General features: G+C 48.1%; 1 protein-coding gene across 3 annotated transcripts in view; it reads right to left on the bottom strand.

Annotated features, from left to right (window-relative positions):
• Nucleotides 1–2,662: 2,662 nt before the first annotated feature.
• The window catches only part of LOC146811702 (uncharacterized), a 1,283,263-nt gene continuing 1,261,877 nt past the window's right edge, over nucleotides 2,663–24,048 (bottom strand). For 2 of the 3 annotated variants that reach the window (XM_085614524.1, XM_085614523.1), the window contains one exon: nucleotides 2,663–2,970. In XM_085614524.1, the coding sequence (XP_085470650.1) occupies nucleotides 2,957–2,970 (14 nt within the window). In that variant the 3' untranslated portion in view covers nucleotides 2,663–2,956. The remainder of the gene's footprint in view (nucleotides 2,971–24,048) is intronic. The other variant, XM_085614522.1, reaches the window with a different exon arrangement.

A 24,048-nucleotide genomic window follows, 5' to 3' on the forward strand; every position in this document is an offset into this window, starting at 1 on the left:
TTCGCGTTGTAGATTGAAGCCGGCTGCGGTTCCTCGCCGCTTTCAGCGTTCCTCGTGGCGTTCTGATTCCTGCCTGCCTCCTGACCAGCGCGAGCGTGGCGGATCGTGCCCATCCTCCCTTGGGACGCCAGAGAGGTACTCCGGTAATCCGGTCCCGTCCATGCCCCAACGCCCCTTTAGGGTTGCCAGATCCAATAGCGGTGCGGTGGCAGTGTGATGCACTGTTTGTACATGTATTGAGGCCGGTTCTCTGAACCATCCACATTCAGCCAGAGAGCCTATCTCTGCCCGTCCTAGCAGGCTTTTCCCCTATTTTCTCCCTCTACTTCATTGTTCTTTAGTTATCCCTACCTACGTTACGCATTTCTTGGTCTGGCACAGCTCCTTTCACCTGTTACATACCCTCATGGTGTTCCATAGAGTATTCCTTTCGTAAGGTGGCTCCGTACCAGAGTATCCTCCAGACCTCTTCTTCTCCATTCGTTTCCTGTCACTTCCTGGGGTTGCGTGAATCACTGTGCGTTGCTGTTCGTCTCGACAGAAACACGGTAAAGGCGCACTGCGCTGCATCTTCCTTGATAAAAAGCTCAATAAGTGTTTAGGTTGATTCTGACATGTTGTGTTATGTATTTCCGTAGATAATACCTTTCACAGTGTGCATCAGATCGATTAGAATTCAGGGAGTGGGTAGTTCCTCCACACCATCACAAGGGGGTAAGCAGACTATAGAGAGAGGGGAGCAGGTGGAGGAGTGTTTATTGTTCCATTCTAACAGTGTACCCTTTTTCGTATAGGCCTCACAGTGAAGTATAGCCTCCTTCCTGTTACACGAGCAGAAAACATGACACATGGGTAGGTGAGGTCACAGGCGAAATTGTATTACAAGAAGGGGGGTAGTTTGCAAGTGACATTGTTGACACGGTATTTGTTTTACAGAGTGTATGCCAGGCGTAGATTCCTTATCACCAGAACTAGACGCCGGTGACCCTGTGAAGTGCAACCCTCAGAGTCTGATAGAGTCGGGAGACCACTGGGGAAGGCTGAGGATTACGCTTCAGGTTCCTGACGCTCCTGCGGAACAGTAGATAACCGTTACACTTGTAACTGTTTACAAAAGTCAATTGCATATTGCAAAAGTATTTATATGAGACATCTCATTCTGAGAAAGTATATTTTAAATCCAAGTGTTGGTTCTAAAATAAAACTAGCATATTTTTTTTTATATATAAACCATTGGCCTAGAGTTCAGTTATTGAGTGTGTGAGACCATTTGCTGACAGTGTACAACAAATGCTTTACACTGTCCTCTGATACTGCCTTACTGCTCGACCAAGCTACCACTTTAGAGAGTAAGGTTATATCTAACTTTAGCCTCTGTCAAACCCTGGGGGACTGTGGACTCTGTACACCCTGTACCTATTAAGGAACAGTATATACAGAGCCACTTTCTCACAATGCGCAATTATTTTCTAAGGGCAGGCAGTGGTCACTGCTTGCCCTTAAAAAATGAAACTTCAAAGTTTCATATTTATTTTTTAAATGTATCCCGTTTTCCTTCAAGGAATATGGGCTGCCTTTAAAAAAAAGAAAAACAGCTTTATTTAAAAGCAGTCCCAGACGTGGTGGTCTGCTGACCCCAGGAGGCCACCATAGCTTGGAGTGCTAGCCATTCCAATGGGGTCGCAAATTGCGACTGCCTCATTATTATTCATGAGGCATGCAATTTGCGACCCCATTGGGAATCACAATCAGTGTCTCAGAAACCGTTGTACATAGCATTTTGCGACTCGCAATTTGCCGCAATTTGCGAGTCGCAAATTGCTATGGTCGTACATCTGGCCCTGAATGCTTTAGCAATGCTCTCTATAGAGAGAGACATTTTTAAGAGAATCACAGACTTTAATATTCAAGTCATTGTGAAGTTTCCAGCTGTTAAAGACAGATGTGCTGATTTTGTCTACAAAAAGTGAACAATGTGTCTCAATCCTAACATTTCTTGAATAATGGCAGTTTGTTACCTGCTCAGTTGTTCCTTCAGCTGCTGTAAAGATATCAGAGTCACTAAAATCATTGGTGTATGCCTGACTTCAATCTGTCTAATGTAACATTTACCATATGGTTGCTCTGAAACTCAATACTGAGCATTAGAGACATTGCGGAGTCCTTCATTTAATGATTTTGTTTGAGCAGCACCTCTCTCATTAATGACCCTTATGAGAGTCAGCCTTGCTCACTGCACTCGCTCGCCACCAGGCACTCATCCAGACCTTTTATGTCTCACCACTATCAAATGTTACCCGCTGCCTCTGCATCTTCATGATTTTGATCTACAGTACCCAGAAAGGGCAACAATTAATGCCTCATGGTTATGAACCATTGCAGATGTATAGTAAGGGACTCTGGGAGGGAACTACAGTATAATATTATTTCAAAATGTATATCTAATGTGTTATGCAATTAAATACAGAATTCATAATGCAACACCTATAAAGCGAATATATCTTCCACAGACCAGTATCAACAAACAACAGTAAGGAAAGTAATTTAAAAATTAGATAGAGAAATCTGTTCATGGGTTAATAAAAGAGTGGAAATTTCAACCATGTTTAAAGTCGTTTCTTTCCAATACTAGAATCTCGAAATTAATGGACTAAAATTATTTAAGCGTTAATGAACGATTTTATTTTGTTAAAAATTAGCAACAATTCATGTGTAGATTCCAAAGCAATTCCACAATCTTAAACATATTACGTTTCTGGAGAATTCAGTGTATAACAAATAATATACATACAATGAGAAACAGGGACAAGAGAACATCATAAAGAATCTATTGGTGACATCTATCGTCAGTGCTGTCACAGCACAACCATGTATAGAATTCCTCGTTGCACCTTCTACTGAGCAGTTGACATGCTTCAGCCAGGATATTCTGCTGCCCTTGGACTTCGTCAGGAAATCAGTGACACCAATCTAGGTATAAACAGGAGAACATAGCTGTTAGGAATCAGCATTATAGATTTGTTGCTCATCATATATATTCTGTGATATGTTGATTCCTAACAGCTAGGCTCTGTTTTTTCATACCTAGATATTTTGATATTTTTCTTTGAAAATGATGTCAGTTTTCTTATGTGGGTGAATATATGTATATATATATACACACACACACACACACACACACAAAACTTTGTTCAAAGAGGATTATGGGTATCTTTGCTCTTAGCACAATAAGTTATGTTCGTAAAAACCCTCTTAAAAAACTGCTATTGAATAGACATGACATTACTTAAAACCACTAGAATTCGCCAGCAATGGAACTGTATACAGCATACACCCTTGACCTCATACATGACTTCACTGATGTAATCTTAATTGATGATGGATAATATTGCATTTAGTATCACAAATGACATCTGGCATCATTGATACCCCATATGACACCTCAAAATGCATCCTTGGTGACATCACTTCATCAGCAAATGATAATTTGTCATGTGTAGCAGGTGCAAGAGGAGAGAGAACTAGACCGAGTTTATATTTAAACTTCACTTCCCTAGGCACCAAAACATGAGGTACATACCTACTAGGCACAATTAGTGCAGGTAGGAAGAGGTACGAGATTAAAGTGGGGCTGAAGAACATTCTCTATGCACAAGATCCAGAAGATTATGGATGGAGTGCATGTGCACGAGGTACTGGTATTGGGGCAACAAGAGTAGGGTATCTTTGAAATTGCAATTTTTTGACAACCAGACACTAGTGTGGGGAAGGGGAGTTGAAATGGTGCGCAGAGTAAGGTTACGAGGGCGTGCCTTGTGCCTTACCTCTGTTGGGTGTGTATTTAGTTACTACCATGTGGGAGAAGTACTACCATGTGGGAGAAGAGACTGAATTCTGAGCTAGAGAAATTATATTTTGGAGAGTGCCCAGGGTCAAGCTGAGTCAAGGCTCAGTGAGTAACAGCTGGGAGAGAAAGAACAGAAAGCTTAGCAGAAAAGCACACAATGACTGTGTGCCTGTTTGGATGCTGATAAAGGCATTGCCCACTGTGACCAGGAAGAAGCATAAAGGGTTTTAAGACTATGGTTTATTCTTGCGCCCACTTTGTGTATGAGTTGTTTGAGACAGTACGGACTATTGCCCATGGCCATATCCTAAGCAAAGAATAAACTTCAGGGTAGCAGAGGTGTCAGTGAAAGCCGAAAGATTCATGAATGTAGACCACAGCGTGTTTTTACCAATTACCGATGTCTCACAAGGAACAGTAACTTACCTGTAATTCTTGTTCTCTTTCAGAAAAATCTGCAGTTAAATCATAAGGACTTAACTATCCCCTCCACATCCAAATAATCTTCTTCACTTTTCATTAGAAAAACCACATCTTCTCATTTAAAAACAATTTAGAAGACTATGTTGCAATTTCTTTTTATTTTCTTTGAAATTCAACAGCCCACTTAAAAATATGCAAACTACCAAATAAACTAGGCGACAGAAAAAAAAAACTATTTCACAAATCATTTTTAAAGAAAATAAAGGGCAAATCTAGGACAGCGTACCCTTGTAGGCCACAGCCATATACGGTGGGAAAACTGATACTGTAGTTTTAAGGAACAAGTTACTTACCTTCAGTAAAGATGAACAAGTTACTTACCTTCGGGAAGGAACATAGGTTAGTTATAGATTCCTTACCTTAGAATTACCCCCAGGTATCAGACTGGATCCAGGAAATTCTCATCAGCCATACCCCTGGGCATTGGAAGGTGGCGTCGGTCGACTCCGCGTTCGTCGGCATTGTGGTCGCCGGGATGATGTTGCGGTAGCTACATAAACGCTGCCCTCGCGCACTGATGTCAGTTCTGTACATGACTTTCCATGCCAGAAGCGCAGAGCACGAAACTAGGGACCTGAAAGGAAGTCCTTTACCCTAGAAATCAGTTTGCAGAACGGGGAGGATGGGTGGGGCGGTAAGGAATCTATAACTAACCTATGTTTCTTACGGATATATTGTTACAGAAGGTAAGTAACTTGTTCATCTGAAAGAAACAGTTAGTTATAGATTCTTTACCTTGGTATAGATACCCCAGCAATACCAACCCCGAAGGTGGTTCCGCAAACTAAGTTCACACCAGAAAGTATTGGAGAACAGAACGGCCAAGGAAGCCGTCTCTCCAGACTTGGCTGTCCAGGCAGTAGTGTTTGGTGAATGTGTGCAGCGATGCCCACGTAGCTGCCTGACAGATGTCATTAAGGGGGACTCCTCATCCCACAGCAGTGGTACCTGCCATCGCCCTGGTAGAATGGAGGTTCCTTCTTCGGCAAGGAATAACAGACTTTGATTTAAAGATCAACCCATTGACAGATGGTTCCCTTTTGCACGGCCCGACCTTTCTTGGTGCTCTTTAGCCAACAAAGAGCTGGTCATCCATCTGGAATTGCTTTGTGCGATCCAGATAGAATGAAAGTGCACGTTTTGGATCCAGACAGTGGAGCCTCTCCTGTTCTTTAGAAGGATGCAGGGGCGGGAAGAAGGAGGGCAAAGTGATGGTCTGTCCTATGAGGAAAGAGGTAACCGCTTTGGGAAGGAAAGAAGGCTTTGTGTGAAAGACAACTTTTTCCGGATGAACAGCCAGGAAAGGAGGTTTGGAAGAAAGAGCCTGAAGCTCACTCACCCTGCGAGCAGAGGTGATGGCAAACAAAAAGGCAGTTTTGAGTGTCAAAAGTCTGAGAGGACAGTTATGTAGTGGCTCAAAAGGAGCGCACATAAGGTAGGTCAGAACCAGGTCCAAGTCCCACTGGGACATTGTGAAAGGAATAGGAGGAAACAAGTCAGCGATGCCCTTAAGGAAACAATTTACAATACGGCACTTGAAAAGGGAAGGCTGATCAGGAAGTCGAAGAAAGACCGAAATGGCCGAAAGATAGCTTTTGGAGTGCCCAGGACAGAGCCCTGCTGGGCCAAAGAAAGAATGAAGAGGAGAACTTCTGAAAGGGGAGCAGAAAGGGGATCCACAGACTTTGCTGCGCAGCATGCCACAAATTTGTTCCATCTACAGGCGTATACCGTTTTGGTGGAGGGACGCCTGGCTGCCAAGATAACGTTACAGACTTCGGGAAGAAGGTCAAAAGCTGTCAACTGTCGCCGCTCAATATCCACGTATGGAGGCGCAGAGTTGACAGATTTGGGTGGAGCACCCTCCCCTGCTACTACGACAGAAGATCCTCCTGAAGGAGCAGCCTGATCGGAGGATCGACACTCATGCTCAGAAGCTCTAGATACTAGATTCTCCTTGCCCAGTCCGATGTCACAAGAATGACTTGGGCCCAGTCGCTCCTGATCTTCTTCAGAACCCTGGGCAGGAATGGTATGGGCGGAAAGGCGTACAACAGGCCTGAACTCCGCTGGCTACGAAACGCACCACCGAGCGATAACCGCCGTTGAAACTCCAGCGCGCAGTACTGCTGACATTGCGCATTCTCTTCGGAGGCGAACAAATGTAACCAAGGTTCCCCCCACTACTGAAAGAGACCCTGCACCACCTCCGAATGGAGATGCCATTCATGATCTTGAAGGCATCGACGGCTGAGGATGTCATACCTGGTATTCAGAGAACCTGCATGGTGTTGAACCACTAGGGATATGTGCTGTAACCCACAGGTGGTAGCGGAGAGCTCCCCATTGTCCACGAGAAGGGATAAGAGAGGTGGGGGTGAGGATATCTTCTCCCAACTTAAATTATACTCACAATAATGTATCTAAACCCCAATGTGACTGCCAAGTCTTTTAGGGTCTTGGGACCATAACCTCCAAGAAGACCCGTTTTATTATCTTTTTAATATCTACTACATCCCCATTAATTAAGGGATACCTGGGGGTGTAGTAGGATTTTTATCTTTTAGTCCCCCAGGCCTACATCTCCTAAAAGAGCTCCCTGAAATACGGTTGAGCTAACCCTGACCTTTAGGAGTCAGGGTGAACCCGAAGATGAAGCATGACACCAATAGGGGGGTGAGGGTTAAATAACAAAAGGAATCTTTTCCTTTCTGCTTTTTGCGGTACACACCACCAAAAGGAGTTGAGAAGGCTTTAAGAGCCACATTGAGGTTTGGATACATTATTGTGAGTATAACACTAGGGATGGCCCTGCTGTTCCAGTCATGTCCAGAGACGCAAGGCCTCTCCACAAAGGGTCCACGAACCCACCCCGCCCTGCTTGTTGCAGTACCACACGGCGGTGGTGTTGTCCGTGAACACCTGCACCAGCTTCCCATTGACAGAGGGAAGAAATGCTTTCAATGCCAACCGAATCACTCAGAGCTCCAACAACTTTATGTGACCAGTGACCCCTGATCTCCACCTCTCCCGTGTGGCCGCCCCGTCCCAGAAGAGACGCATCCGTCACAACTGTGAAATCTGGTTGGGGAAGGGAGAGAGGTTTGCCGCTGACCCAATCGCAGTTCGTTAACCACCACAGCAGATTCTTCGCAGTTCCTTCCGAGATCTGAACCACGTCTGTAGATTTCCCCGATGCTGTGCCCATTGGAACCTCAAGTCCCACTGCAGAGCCCGCATACGCCACCTGGCGAGTCTTACCAACAGGATGCAGGAGGCCATGAGACCCAACTGCCTCAGAGTCAACCTCACTGAAATCCAAGAAAGCAGCTAAAATATCCAAATCATAACCTGAATATATCCTGGACTCGCTGCTCAGGAGGATAAGCCCAAAACTGCACTGTGTCCAGAACAGGTCAGATGAAAGGGAGCATCTGAGAAGGAAGGAGTCGGGGGTGACTTCGGCACGTTTATAGAGAATCCCAGCGAATGCAGGAGGCTCGCCGTAGTCTGTAGGTGGGAGACGACTGCCTGGGGTGATGACACCTTCAACAGCCAATCGTCGAGGAAGGGGAAGACTTACACCCCTAACCTGCACAGATGAGCCGCAACCACTGCCATCACCTTGGTGAACACCCGAGGGGCACTAGTAAGGCCGTAGGGGAGCACAGTAAACTGAAAGTGCTTGCGGCCTACCTTGAACCGCAGGTAACACCTGTGGCCCGGCAGTATGGGTAAGTGAAAATATACATCCTGTAGGTCCAACGAAACCATCCTGTCTCCTTGGTCTAGGGCAGACAAGATCTAAGCCAAAGTGAGCATTTTGAATTTCTCCTTTTTGAGGAAGAGATTGACGGTCCGAGGATCCAAAATGGGCCGAAGCCACTTGTTCTTCTTCGGAATCAGAAAGTAGCGGGAATAACAGCCACTGCCTTCTTCTGAAGCTGGGACCCTTTTTATAGCTTCTTTGGCCAAAAGAGCTGTAACTTCCTCTTGGAGCAACTTTAAATGATCCTCCGCCAGCCATTCCTGACTTGGTGGAATAGGAGGAGGAAAAGAAAGAAAGGAAGAGAATAGCCCTCCTGGACGATCTGCAAGACCCACTTGTCTGTTATTATAGATCTCCAGCAGGTGAGATGATGACAAATATTCTCCCACCCACTGGAGTAGTGTAGTCCTGCAGAATCAGCCAAGGAGTTCTTGGAGGCTGCGGCTGCTGGGGGCAGTGTGGTAGACGACTTCTAGCCTCCATTCCGATGATGGAATGTACCGCGTCCACGTTCCCGCACGGCTTGGGTAGTCTGAGCGAACAGAGGCTAGGATAGGGCTGATACAAAAGGAAGACTGGCCACGAGGAGTGGAGGAGGGGCCCAAGGATCTCACTGTAGCTCGGGAGTCCTTGAACCTGACCTGGGCTGAGTCTGCCTTTTCCCCACAAAGGCGGTTTCCATCAAGCGACATGTCCATCAAATTGGCTTGGACATCCCCGAGAATCCAGTTGTATGAAGCCAGGCGTGGTGTCTCAAGGCCACCGTCGTTGAAATTGTCCCGAAGAGGCAGTCGGATCGGAGGATCGATGGCCATGTGTAACAGCTCAGGATCCCAGACTCTTCGTGCCCAATCACGAGCCACAAGGATGACTTGGGCCCTGTCGCGCTTTATCTACTTTAGCACTCTGGGCAGAAGTGGTATAGGTGGAAAGGCGTATAGACAACCGCAACTCCACTCGTGAGGAAAAGCGTCGCCTAGCGAGTGCTGCCTTGGAAATTCCAACGTGCCGAATTGCTGACACTGCGCGCTCTCTTCGGTAGCGAATAGATCTAACCAATGCTCTCTCCACTGCTGAAAGAGACCTTGTGCCTCCTCTGAGTTAAGATGCCATTCGTGATCCATCATGTACCTGCGGCTGAGTTTGTCTGCCCTGGCGTTCAGATAACCTGCCAGGTGTTGAACCACGAGGGATATGCCCTGATGTTCAAGCCATGTCCAGAGTCTCTTGACATAGGGTCCACGACCCCACCCCGCCCTGTTTGCTGCAGTACCACATGGCGGTGGTGTTGTCTGTGAACACCTGCACCACTCTTCCCCGGACAAAGGAAAGGAATGCTTTTAGTGCAAGGCGGATCGCTCAAACCTCCAGAAGGTTGATGTGGTGTCAAGAACCCTCTTTCTTGTTCCAGTGTTGTTACCAAAAGAACTGTTCATCGCCTTGTAAAAATGCCTTCTTTAAATATCCACACTGGAGAAGACTTAGCCCCAGTTGGAAGGCTTCCCTATGATCCATTTTGAATGGATTGAGGGGTTCTATCCACAATCTAAATGACATGCTCATAATCGTTTCCTGCTTGGGTTCTCGGTCTAGTTGTTTAGACTCGAGATCCCCTAGAGGCAACAATGCGCCTGTGCGAGTATCGCATGGCGCAATTCAACTGTAGCTTTACCCTCCAGCAGTCGTTCCAGTCATCCGCTTCTACAGAGATAATTTATGCGGTGCCAATAGACAGTTTTTGAAGTGTTGTCTCCGGAGAGCCTTTAGTACAACTATGTTCTTAAATTTAGTTAATTCCTTGCAAAAACCTCATCATAATTTTGTTCTCAAGAGTAGAGTTTCAGAGTTCTGCAATTTCGACTCTCACCAGTGTCTGAGTACTGGAGAGAGCTTCAGTGAAGAGGAGCCTTCTCCACCTATCGAAGTAAGCTTGTGTAATCTATTTTTTTGGGCATTGCGCATCTGCATTTTTTCAGCAGAGCTGAGCATCAGATAATAGCAGTGTGAGCTCCCGCTAACTCCAAACTAGAGCTTCAATTTTGCTGGGTGAACATCTACTAGTTGCAGCTAGAACTACATTTCAATTGAATTAATGGACATGATATTCTAGATTAACAATCAATCAAGGAAACTTATCCACTTGGATATTCTAACCTTATAAGACTGTATTAAAGACTCTTTACTAAAATTAATAGAGACTAATACTTCTACTAATTCTTCAATCGATTGATTTTCTATTCGTCTAATTTTTTCTACATCTACCAAGAGAGTGAAGAAATTCTGTTCAATCGATCAGATAACACAAGACGAAACTCTTATAGAGAGGGGCTAGTTCTCAGCACAGCCAAGGTAAATAAATAGAATTAGGGGGATCTGTTTTGCAAAGTAAGGCTAGGGCGAAATAATTGTTTATGTTTAATTCTTCCAGTTTTAAAGAAGAATTCCTGAAGAAATAGTCCACATTTGTAAAGCGCGAACAATCACCCATGAGGGTCTCTAGGCGCTGGGGGCCGTCAGGAAGATTAAGCAAGCTACTGTCCAGAGTCACATGGTGCTGGGCTAATCTGCCGCCGGTGCCGGGGATCGAACCGCGATCCCCAGATTCCGGCGTCAATCGCCCTGGCCACGGAGCCACACCTCTTCTGTATCCTTAGGCAGTCTCTCTTGTTGTGTCTTTCCACTTCCCCTTCCCCCCCGGGCTGAAGCCTTTGACAAGTTGTTATTCACCTGTCTCTGGCAGCAGTAGGAGGGATTTGGGGTAAGGACATCTGCTCCTGAGGAGATCGCAGTACAGAGTCTGACAGATTGAAGTGCTATTCCTCTTAATTGAGGATTAACAGATCTCCTCCTGAGCAGTATGGCGGAAGGAATAGATTTAAAAACTTTGGCCACCATATTAGAGGGAATGCGGAAACAATTTAACAGTTCAGTTGAAAAAAACAAGTCTTTGAGGGAGGAGGTCAGGAGATCTAGCCAGGAATCAATTGAGACTAGACAGAAGTTAGATGAGTTTGTTGCAGGGGTGTAGGAGAGTAGGGTCTGCTATCCTATGGTCACCCCAAATTTTTGCTTTTTGCTTCACTGGTTTTTGACATATTGAGGCTGTGGGCCTGCTAATCAGACCCCCAGCCTGACGTTCTCTCTAACTAAATTGACACTATGCACCCTAAGTGCATAACCAATTGGAATTGGATCACCCTGTGAGCCCCTGTACCAGTGTACACTGGGTACCCAGGGCATTGGTGTATCTAAGGCCTACCAGGGGCTGAAACATGTATTATGCCACCCCAGGCCTGGCCTAACAAAATTGACACAACTGGCTGATCACTCAGCTGGGGTAAGTTGGTGTAACCACCTCTTACTTAGGTGTAGTATACCTATACCTAACCTTAAATGGGACACCTGGTAACCTATAAGTCACTCCTATGGCAGGCCTTGACAATCCTGAAGGCAAAGTGCTTGGTTCCATGTGAGATGGTGCTCTGGCATGAGCTGAGCCTGTCTGCAGTGGTCGGAACAACTTCCTTCTACCGTTTCCAGATATCGTCATACCATATACTCTTAAGTGCATTATGAACCTCGCGGTTAAATGCTATCTTTTGTTTGGCTTTATCAAAACATGTCGAGTAAAGTGTCATACAAATTGGAATACTAACCCCTCGCCAATTCTGGCGACGGGGTTAGCATTCCACCCTTCTAGAGGGACACGACATGTACAGTACCTGAAACCCGGGTAAAATCAGACATAGCCTCAGCTCCACAAAATGGATGCTGCCACCACAGAAAGAAGTCTGCCCTCCTGCTGCTGGGAGTCCTTCCAGCTTGGGAGACGTGGACAAAGGGTTTCCTGCCAGGGGAGGTGCGAGCACCACCCCAGACAGGATTTTGTGTATTGGTCAGGTAGGGCTTGAAAGGAATCAGACATGCCTGAGGCTCACAAGGAGCCTCGGTGCATATGCCAGTTCAAACCGGTCCTGGGGCACACCAGCCCCGGACCTGGGGCAAGCTGGACAAAGGATTGGGGGTGTAACCACCCCCCTTCCTGGTCCCACCCTTAGGGAGGGACCTAGCAGGTAGTCCGGCCCCTACAATCCGCTTAAAGGTAGGAGCTGTGTCCTAAGACTTCAGACATCCTGGAATCAACTTACTACAAAGAAGAAGACGGGAACTTCGACGCTCTGCTGCACAGAGGACTGAAGGAAATCTCCCCTATGGTCAGGGAGTGACCATCTTGCTAACGCAAGCACCAACCAGCTACTCGACGTCTGCTTTGCCGCCGCCTCCCGCCGGAGCCCGAGCCCAGAGCCCGACAAGACCTGGACCTCCAGACCTCTCACCGCCCGATCCACAGTCCCTGAAAAGAAGGAACCCGTGGAGGCCCCGAGACACGTGGAGCCAGCCATCTTGAAAGACCGACGACAAGCTGCAAGCGCAACAACAGAGGCTCCCTCCAAGTTGTGCTTTGGGTCCTGAGAAGCCCAACACCCGAGCAGCATCTGCACCAAAGGTGAGCCCTCCAGCATCTCCACGATCTGCGTGGGGCCCCTCTGCACTTTGCAGCTTGACGCGCCTGCCCGGTCCCTGGCCCGTTGGCTAGTGGCCATTTTGGCAACCTAACTTGAAATCTACGATGCTGGTCTGGTTGCTCCAGACTGGCCCCAGCTGCTCTCCAAAGGAGCAGCCCCTCTGACCTTGCTGGTCAGAACAATCAGCTTTCCTCTCTTTCCACGACTCCTGCCTTTGCCAAGGCTTGTTTGCTTCTTTCGAGTCGCCGACACCGCCGACAGCGAGAGCCTGCGTGGGACAGCTCGTGAACCGACTCCTGGACGTCGTCGACCTTCAGGGACCACGTGGCTGCGGAGACAAGCTACACCTCCTCACCTGTTTGCACCCGACATCACCTGGTACCTACCTGGTGCCACGCCGGTCACTGGCTAGTGACTGTGAACACTGTCCCCTCTGCTTGCAGGTCTTCTACAACTCCGATCCACTCTTGGATCCACCGCATCTCTTCTGGACCGACCGCCTGCAGCATCTTTGTCATCAGGCTCCATTGAATTGATAGACGAAACCCGACGCACTTCGAGACCTATGCACCCGCTTCCTGTGGGTGAGGTAAAGCTGGCACTCCGGTGCCCAAGTGTAGAGAAACACCTCTAGTGTCTGTGTTTTAAGTCTTAAGTTCGTAGTCCATCCAGAAGACCCTTCTAGCAGTAACTTTTGAACTTTTACGCACCCATTGAAAACCTATGGGAGCACGCATGTAACTTTCCTCACTGCACACGCGACCCGTGGACCTCCTGGTCACTAACTATTGTTAGCTCCTTGTAGGACCAGCGATTCTAGAGGCCCTAGGCCTTTTCCCTTTCCTGTTCGTGGTACTTATACCACTATTTTAGTATATGGTTTGATCGGCCACTAGGGCCTATCCATATAAAGTGCAACTTCTGTATATTGTAATACTTTCTTGTTTAACGATTTGTGCTCCTGTGCTCATAAAGAGTCTAGGGGATACTTTGAGTAATAAATACATATATATTTTGAATATATATCTGTGTGGTGTCCTTTCATTGGTATAAAGGGGGGTTACCTATGGTAAAACAGCTTGCTTAACACGCTTTAACGAGTTTAGCCTCAAAGACTGCTTAGCCTACGTTACCACTAGGGCAGCTAGTCCGAAAAGGTTGACTTACAACCACACCATAAGGGTTGCTTGGCATGGTACAAGGTGGTCACTTTAACTAGTGAACAGCATATACCAGGCCAACTTCTCACATTGGTGAGCAGTGGTTGGATTTGAGCTTGCTGTGCTTTACCTCTGTAATCTCTTTGTTACCAATTGAAAGATCATACAGGTACCTTTAGGTACATATAAAACAAGATAGATATACTTAAGTTCTACTGAACTTAGTTGTTGTAGAGCAAAGGGAGTAGCACACCCTGACTACAACTACTAGATAGGTTTAGTAGGAAAACCCAAGTGTAGGTAGTTGCAACACACCCACCCACACTTAAGAGCAATGGCTGGGGCAGAGGGGTCCAATGTACCCATCTCTGTTGAGAGTGACCCCCAGAGAGCACCATCCATCTTTGCTACCCTAAACCAAAATGAGCTCAGGCAGTTGGCAAATATCAGGGGCCTTAAACAGCCCAAGAACCCTACCTCTGCTGAACTCAGAGAGCTTTTACAGGCTGATGAAGATCAGAAAGCTCTCAAGAAAGCCTCCCAGTTAGGCCCCTTAGGGACTGGAACAGGAGGCCCCCCTTCTGAAGATGCTACTGAGGTACCCCTTTCCAATAGTCACCCCTTAGATGAGAATCATACTACAGAGGATGAAAGTGATAAGGGTACTGAGACAGAAGGTAGTGGGGATGAAGGGAGAACTAGCCCAGTGCCAAGTGTTATACGTGGCCCAGCTAACCTAAGGCTACTGGGGACTGACAATGGGGTCACCCCATTGGATCTCCCTAGTGGGCTTAACCAGGGGTTTGGGAGGCAAAGGAATCACTCAGGTGAATCTAATGATTCTCATGCCTCTAGAGGCTCTCAAGGTCACTCCAGAAGAAGGATGACCACCCCTCAGAGGAGGGAACATGAGGCCAGAATGCAGGAAGCTCAGCTGAGAATCAGGAGACAGGAGCTAGAAGTAGCTCTGATGGAAGAGAAACTGAGTAAGGCTAGGCAACCTAGAGAGAGTGGGTCTATACCCACTGGTGGCAGCATTGTCCCTAAGGACAAAGATAGGGTCTTTGACAATAGGAACCTGTCCAAGGTTGTGCCCCCCTACAAAAGTGGGGATGACATCCACAAATGGATGACTGCTCTTGAGAGAGCCTGCAAAGTGCAGCAGGTTCCTGAAGACCAGTGGGCAGCAATCTTATGGCTCTCCTTTGAAGGAAGAGGCAGAGATAGACTCCTCACTGTTAGAGAGGAGGATGTCAGAAACTACAGAGCCCTGAAGAGTGTCCTAGTTGATGGGTTAGGCTTAACCACTGAACAGTACAGGTTAATGTTCAAAGACACCCAGAAGACACAGACTCAGGACTGGTCTGAATACATTGAATGTGCCACTAAGGCTTTGGAGGGTTGGTTGCTGGGAAGTAAGGTATCTGATTATACAGGATTGTATAATTTGATGATGAGAGAACAGATTTTAAATAACTGTCAGAACCAGCAACTGCATCAACACTTGGTTGACTCAGATCTGACCTCTCCCCAAGAATTGGGAAAGAAGGCAGACAAATGGGTCAGAACCAGGGTTAAGCAAAAGAACCAGAACCAGGGCCAAGGGGGTGATCAGAAGAAAACAGACCAAAAGGGTGGAGATCAGAAATCTAAAGACCAGAAGTCTTCAACAGGGCCCCAAACTAGTACTAACGAGGGTGGGTCCCAGCCTAAAGGGAAGAAGAAAGAAGGTCCAAAGAAACCCTGGTGCAAATCTTGCAAGAATACAACTCACTGGACTAGTGATTGTAAGAAGGGTGGAGCCCCCAACACTGTTGCCCCTAAGGCACCTGCTCCCAGTACTACTGTTAGCAGTGTTGGTCCCCAGACAAAGGGTGTAGTGGGAATCACTATGGGAACTGAAGGAGATTCTGACTTAGACAGAACCCTGACACAGGCAGTCTTGATCTGTGATGGGGACATGGATTTGTCCCTGACTGTGAGCCCCAGTAACCTGGGCAAGTACAGACAGACTCCTTTAATAAATGAAAAAGTGGCTCAAGCCTACAGGGACACATGTGCCAGTGTCACTATGGTGACACCAGGCTTTGTGGACCCTGGACAGTACATACCAGGTGAGAATTACCTGGTGACCAATGCCAGCAATGCCACTACTTCACATAGTGTGGCAGTTGTTAACTTCTCATGGGGAGGGGTAACTGGCCTCAAAAGGGTTGTGGTTAGTGCAGACCTCCCAGTAGAATGTTTGTTGGGCAATGACCTAGAGAGTTCTCTATGGTCAGAAGTGGAGTACAGGACACATGCAGAGATGTTAGGTATATCACCACATGTCCTTGCTGTGACCAGGTCACAGGCCAAAAAGTGCCTTACTGAACCACAGGTCTTGGATCCTGGAACAATGGACCAAGCACCTACCAAGAAGAAGAACAGGAGGGTTAAGGCTGTGCCTTCCCCCCTGCCTCCAAGTGATGATCAGCCTTCCCAGGAAGATGATCTAGAGAACCCTGAAGGAACTGTCCCTGAAGAACTTGAACCTGATCAGGTTGAGTTTCTGGGGACAGGGGGACCTTCCAGGGCTGACTTGGGGCAGGCTCAGTTATCCTGTCCATCTCTTGAACCCCTCAGACAGCTGGCTGCTGCTGAGGCTGCTGGGAATGCTCAAGGTACCCATAAAGTGTATTGGGATGGTGGGCTCCTTTATTCAGAGGCTAGAGACCCAAAACCTGGTGCAACCAGGAGGTTGGTTATACCTCTGCAATTTAGGGGCTTCCTTCTTACCTTGGCCCATGATATTCCTCTAGCAGGACACTTAGGCCAGAACAAGACTTGGGACAGGCTTGTCCCTCACTTTCACTGGCCTCACATGAATGAAGATACCAAGGAGTTTTGTCGCTCCTGTGTAACCTGCCAAGCCAGTGGCAAATCAGGTGGCAAAACAAAGGCCCCCCTAATACCACTACCTGTGGTGGGGGTTCCCTTTGAAAGAGTGGGAATAGATATAGTGGGTCCCATGGATCCTCCCACTGCATCTGGGCACAGATTTATACTGGTGGTAGTGGATCATGCCACCAGGTATCCAGAGGCAATTCCCCTTAGGACCACTACAGCTCCTGTTGTGGCCAGGGCCCTGCTAGGAGTATTCTCCAGAGTGGGGTTTCCTAAGGAGGTGGTTTCTGACAGAGGTACCAACTTCATGTCAGGATACTTGACAGCTATGTGGAAGGAATGTGGTGTCAACTACAAGTTCACCACTCCTTATCACCCACAATGCAATGGGCTTGTTGAGAGATTCAACAAGACCCTAAAGGGTATGATCAAAGGATTACCTGAAAAGCTCATGCGAAGATGGGACATCCTTCTACCCTGCCTTCTGTTTGCTTACAGAGAGGTCCCACAAAAAGGAGTTGGCTACAGCCCCTTTGAATTGTTGTTTGGGCACCCTGTAAGAGGCCCACTGTGTTTAGTGAAGGAAGGATGGGAGTTACCACTCAAAAAGCCTAAACAAGACATAGTGGACTATGTACTTGGTCCCCGCTCCAGGATGGCTGAGTATATGGAGAAGGCATCCAAAAACCTTGAGGCAAGCCAGGCCTTACAGAAAGCTTGGCATGACCAAAAGGCTGTCTTGGTTGAGTTTCAGCCAGGACATAAGGTATGGGTGCTGGAGCCAGTGGCCCCAGCAGCACTCCAAGACAAATGGTCTGAACCCCATACAATCCTGGAAAAGAAGGGAGAGGTTACCTACTTGGTGGACCTAGGAACTCACAGGAGTCCCCACAGGGTACTCCATGTTAACAGGTTAAAGGCATATGTTGACAGGGCAGACATGGGCTTGCTCATGGCTACAGATGAGGGACAGGAGGAAGAGAGTGACCCTCTCCCAGACTTGTTGTCTCAGAACCCTGAAGAGGGCTCAGTTGAAGGAGTGACCCTTGGAGGCAACCTCACTGATCATCAGCAGATTGAATGTAGACAGGTTCTACAATCATTTCAGCATATGTTTTCATTGATACCTAGTCAAACTGACTGGTGTACCCATGTGGTGGACACTGGTGACAGTCTACCTGTAAAGAACAAACTTTACAGACAACCTGACCACGTCAGGGACTGTATAAAGGCTGAGGTACACAAAATGCTGGAACTGGGTGTCATTGAGCCCTCAGAGAGCCCCTGGGCTAGCCCAGTGGTTCTGGTCCCCAAACCTCACACCAAAGATGGCAAGAGAGAGATGAGGTTCTGTGTGGATTACAGAGGACTCAATGCTGTCACTAGGACAGATGCACATCCTATTCCAAGGGCAGATGAGCTCATAGATAAACTGGCTTCTGCTAAGTTTTTGAGCACATTTGATTTGACAGCTGGCTATTGGCAAATCAGGTTAGCTGAGGAGTCCAAGGCCAAAACAGCATTCTCAACCCCAGGTGGGCACTATCAATTTTTGGTGATGCCCTTTGGTCTGAAGAATGCACCTGCCACCTTCCAAAGGTTGGTGAATCAAGTCCTTACTGGGTTGGATGACTTTTGCGCAGCATATCTTGATGACATTGCTGTCTTTAGCTCCACCTGGGAGGATCACCTGATCCACCTGAAGAAGGTACTTGAGGCTCTGCAAAAGGCAGAAAAGGCAGGCCTCACTATCAAGGCTACTAAGTGCCAGATAGGGCAGAGTAAGGTTGTGTATTTGGGCCACCTTGTAGGTGGAGGCCAAGTTCAACCACTGGAGAGTAAGATACAATCCATCAAGGACTGGTCCCCTCCAACCACCCAGACTCAAGTTCGAGCTTTCTTGGGCTTGACTGGGTACTACAGGAAGTTTGTTTAAGAACTATGGGTCCATTGTGAGTGACTCCTCTTAATGATCTGACATCCAAGAAGATGCCCAAAAAGGTTCAGTGGACAGTAAGCTGTCAAAAGGCATTTGATGACCTGAAGAAGGCCATGTGCTCTGCACCTATCCTGAAAAGTCCTGACTACTCCAAAGAGTTTATTGTCCAAACAGATGCTTCTGAGTTGGGTGTGGGAGCTGTGCTGTCACAACTTAATGTAGATGGTCAAGACCAACCCATTGCTTTTATTAGCAGAAGGTTGACCCCCAGAGAGAAGAATTGGTCAGCTATTGAGAGGGAGGCCTTTGCTGTGGTGTGGGCCCTGAAGAAGCTGAGGCCATACTTGTTTGGCACTCACTTCAAGATTCAGACCGACCATAAGCCCCTCTTGTGGCTAAATCAGATGAAGGGTGAAAACCCCAAACTGCTTAGGTGATCCATTTCCCTACAGGGGATGGACTTTACAGTGGAGCACCGGCCAGGTACAGACCATGGGAATGCAGATGGTCTCTCCAGGAACTTCCACTTAGGACATGAAGACGAGACTGGTCAAGGCTAGTTTAATGTCCCTGCGTTTGGGGGGGGGGGTTGTGTAGGAGAGTAGGGCCTGCTATCCTATGGTCACCCCAAATTTTTGCTTTTTGCTTCACTGGTTTTTGACATATTGAGGCTGTGGGCCTGCTAATCAGACCCCCAGCCTGCTGTTCTCTCTAACTAAATTGACACTATGCACCCTAGGTGCATAACCAATTGGAATTGGATCACCCTGTGAGCCCCTGTACCAGTGTACACTAGGTACCCAGGGCATTGGTGTATCTAAGGCCTACCAGTGGCTGAAGCATGTATTATGCCACCCCAGGCCTGGCCTAACAAAATTGACACAACTGGCTGATCACTCAGCTGGGGTAAGTTGGTGTAACCACCTCTTACTTAGGTGTAGTATACCTATACCTAACCTTAAATGGGACACCTGGTAACCTATAAGCCACTCCTATGGCAGGCCTTGACAATCCTGAAGGCAGAGTGCTTGGTTCCATGTGAGATGGTGCTCTGGCATGAGCTGAGCCTGTCTGCAGTGGTCTGAACAACTTCCTTCTACCGTTTCCAGATATCGTCATACCATATACTCTTAAGTGCATTATGAACCTCGCGGTTAAATGCTATCTTTGTTTTGGCTTTATCAAAACATGTCGAGTAAGGTGTCATACGAATTGGAATACTAACCCCTCGCCAATTCTGGCGACGGGGTTAGCATTCCACCCTTCTAGAGGAACACGACATGTACAGTACCTGAAACCCGGGTAAAATCAGGTTTAGCCTCAGCTCCACAAAATGGATGCTGCCACCACAGACACAAGTCTGCCCTCCTGCTGCTGGGAGTCCTTCCAGCTTGGGAGACGTGGACAAAGGGTTTCCTGCCAGGGGAGGTGCGAGCACCACACCAGACAGGATTTTGTGTATTGGTCAGGTAGGGCTTGAAAGGAATCAGACATGCCTGAGGCTCACAAGGAGCCTCGGTGCATATGCCAGTTCAAACCGGTCCTGGGGCACACCAGCCCCGGACCTGGGGCGAGCTGGACAAAGGATTGGGGGTGTAACCACCCCCCTTCCTGGTCCCACCCTTAGGGAGGGACCTAGCAGGTAGTCCGGCCCCTACAATCCGCTTAAAGGTAGGAGCTGTGTCCTAAGTTTTCAGACATCCTGGAATCAACTTACTACAAAGAAGAAGACGGGAACTTCGACGCTCTGCTGCACAGAGGACTGTAGGAAATCTCCCCTATGGTCAGGGAGTGACCATCTTGCTAACGCAAGCACCAACCAGCTACTCCACGTCTGCTTTGCCGCCGCCTCCCGAAGGAGCCCGAGCCCAGAGCCCAACAAGACCTGGACCTCCAGACCTCTCACCGCCCGATCCACAGTCCCTGAAAAGAAGGAACCCGTGGAGGCCCCGAGACACGTGGAGCCAGCCATCTTGAAAGACCGACGACAAGCTGCAAGCGCGACAACAGAGGCTCCCTCCAAGTTGTGCTTTGGGTCCTGAGAAGCCCAACACCCGAGCAGCATCTGCACCAAAGGTGAGCCCTCCAGCATCTCCACGATCTGCGTGGGGCCCCTCTGCACTTTGCAGCTCGACGCGCCTGCCCGGTCCCTGGCCCGTTGGCTAGTGGCCATTTTGGCGACCTAACTTGAAATCTACGACGCTGGTCTGGTTGCTCCAGACTGGCCCCAGCTGCTCTCCAAAGGAGCAGCCCCTCTGACCTTGCTGGTCAGAACAATCCGCTTTCCTCTCTTTCCACGACTCCTGCCTTTGCCAAGGCTTGTTTGCTTCTTTCGAGTCGCCGACACCGCCGACAGTGAGAGCCTGCGTGGCACAGCTCGTGAACCGACTCCTGGACGTCGTCGACCTTCAGGGACCACGGGGCTGCGGAGACAAGCTACACCTCCTCACCTGTTTGCACCCGACATCGCCTGGTACCTACCTGGTGCCACGCCGGTCACTGGCTAGTGACTGTGAACACTGTCCCCTCTGCTTGCAGGTCTTCTACAACTCCGATCCACTCTTGGATCCACCGCATCTCTTCTGGACCGACCGCCTGCAGCATCTTTGTCATCAGGCTTCATTGAATTGATAGACGAAACCCGACGCACTTCGAGACCTATGCACCCGCTTCCTGTGGGTGAGGTAAAGCTGGCACTCCGGTGCCCAAGTGTAGAGAAACATCTCTAGTGTCTGTGTTTTAAGTCTTAAGTTCGTAGTCCATCCAGAAGACCCTTCTAGCAGTAACTTTTGAACTTTTACGCACCCATTGAAAACCTATGGGAGCACGCGTGTAAATTTCCTCACTGCACACGCGACCCGTGGACCTCCTGGTCACTAACTATTGTTAGCTCCTTGTAGGACCAGCGATTCTAGAGGCCCTAGGCCTTTTCCCTTTCCTGTTCGTGGTACTTATACCACTATTTTAGTATATGGTTTGATCGGCCACCAGGGCCTATCCATATAAAGTGCAACTTCTGTATATTGTAATACTTTCTTGTTTAACGATTTGTGCTCCTGTGCTCATAAAGAGTCTAGGGGATACTTTGAGTAATAAATACATATATATTTTGAATATATATCTGTGTGGTGTCCTTTCATTGGTATAAAGGGGGGTTACCTATGGTAAAAAAGCTTGCTTAACACGCTTTAACGAGTTTAGCCTCAAAGACTGCTTAGCCTACGCTACCACTAGGGCAGCTAGTCCGAAAAGGTTGACTTACAACCACACCATAAGGGTTGCTTGGCATGGTACAAGGTGGTCACTTTAACTAGTGAACAGCATATACCAGGCCAACTTCTCACATTGGTGAGCAGTGGTTGGATTTGAGCTTGCTGTGTTTTACCTCTGTAATCTCTTTGTTACCAATTGAAAGATCATACAGGTACCTTTCGGTACATATAAAACAAGATAGATATACTTAAGTTCTACTGAACTTAGTTGTTGTAGAGCAAAGGGAGTAGCACACCCTGACTACAACTACTAGATAGGTTTAGTAGGAAAACCCAAGTGTAGGTAGTTGCAACACACCCACCCACACTTAAGAGCAGTGGCTGGGGCAGAGGGGTCCAATGTACCCATCTCTGTTGAGAGTGACCCCCAGAGGGCACCATCCATCTTTGCTACCCTAAACCAAAATGAGCTCAGGCAGTTGGCAAATATCAGGGGCCTTAAACAGACCAAGAACCCTACCTCTGCTGAACTCAGAGAGCTTTTACAGGCTGATGAAGATCAGAAAGCTCTCAAGAAAGCCTCCCAGTTAGGCCCCTTAGGGACTGGAACAGGAGGCCCCCCTTCTGAAGATGCTACTGAGGTACCCCTTTCCAATAGTCACCCCTTAGATGAGAATCATACTACAGAGGATGAAAGTGATAAGGGTACTGAGACAGAAGGTAGTGGGGATGAAGGGAGAACTAGCCCAGTGCCAAGTGTTATACGTGGCCCAGCTAACCTAAGGCTACTGGGGACTGACAATGGGGTCACCCCATTGGATCTCCCTAGTGGGCTTAACCAGGGGTTTGGGAGGCAAAGGAATCACTCAGGTGAATCTAATGATTCTCATGCCTCTAGAGGCTCTCAAGGTCACTCCAGAAGAAGGATGACCACCCCTCAGAGGAGGGAACATGAGGCCAGAATGCAGGAAGCTCAGCTGAGAATCAGGAGACAGGAGCTAAAAGTAGCTCTGATGGTAGAGAAACTGAGTAAGGCTAGGCAACCTAGAGAGAGTGGGTCTATACCCACTGGTGGCAGCATTGTCCCTAAGGACAAAGATAGGGTCTTTGACAATAGGAACCTGTCCAAGGTTGTGCCCCCCTACAAAAGTGGGGATGACATCCACAAATGGATGACTGCTCTTGAGAGAGCCTGCAAAGTGCAGCAGGTTCCTGAAGACCAGTGGGCAGCAATCTTATGGCTCTCCTTTGAAGGAAGAGGCAGAGATAGACTCCTCACTGTTAGAGAGGAGGATGTCAGAAACTACAGAGCCCTGAAGAGTGTCCTAGTTGATGGGTTAGGCTTAACCACTGAACAGTACAGGTTAATGTTCAAAGACACCCAGAAGACACAGACTCAGGAGTGGTCTGAATACATTGAATGTGCCACTAAGGCTTTGGAGGGTTGGTTGCTGGGAAGTAAGGTATCTGATTATACAGGATTGTACAATTTGATGATGAGAGAACAGATTTTAAATAACTGTCAGAACCAGCAACTGCATCAACACTTGGTTGACTGCCGGGCGCAGTACCGCCGGCATCCCGGCCACTCCAAGTCATGACGGCGCGTGCCTGCTTGGCGCGTGTTCATCGACTCAGCCGGGGTATTCCCCTGTACTCCCCGCTGTTGCCGTTGGTGGGGCTACCTAGGGGTCGGGCGTACTACACGGAGCAAATGATGCGAGTGTGGACGGATTACGCGATCACAGAGGTGGGGATGTTGTTCTCTGGGGAGAGCCTGCAACCCTTCGAGGCACTGGTCGGGGACTTCGAGCTCCCTGGGGGCCAATTCCTGCGGCATAGGCAGCTTCTATTGGATTGCCGGAGGCAGTGGGGAGGGATTGAAGCGGAGCCCCCTACACACCCGGTCATCAATGCGATGCTGCAGATGGGGCCCAGCAGCCATCTAGTCACGTGGATATATAAAGCGGTGAGGGCCCTGCGGAGCCCTACGTTGGCGACCCTTAGAGAACACTGGGAAGATGACTTTCAAAGGCCTCTGCACGATAGGGAGTGGACAAGGGCTTTGGAATACACCAAGAAAGTGTCCCGTAACTACCGGTTTAAGAACATTCAGCTACATATCCTGCATAGGGCGTATCTAACCCCAGAAAAGTTGCAGAAATATTTCCCCGACGGGGTATTTGGATGCCCTAGATGCCTGGAGCCTGCTGCCTCGTTCAGGCA

The sequence above is a fragment of the Triturus cristatus genome, chromosome 7, assembly GCF_964204655.1.
Source record: "Triturus cristatus chromosome 7, aTriCri1.1, whole genome shotgun sequence".
Classification (NCBI taxonomy): Eukaryota; Metazoa; Chordata; class Amphibia; order Caudata; family Salamandridae; genus Triturus; species Triturus cristatus.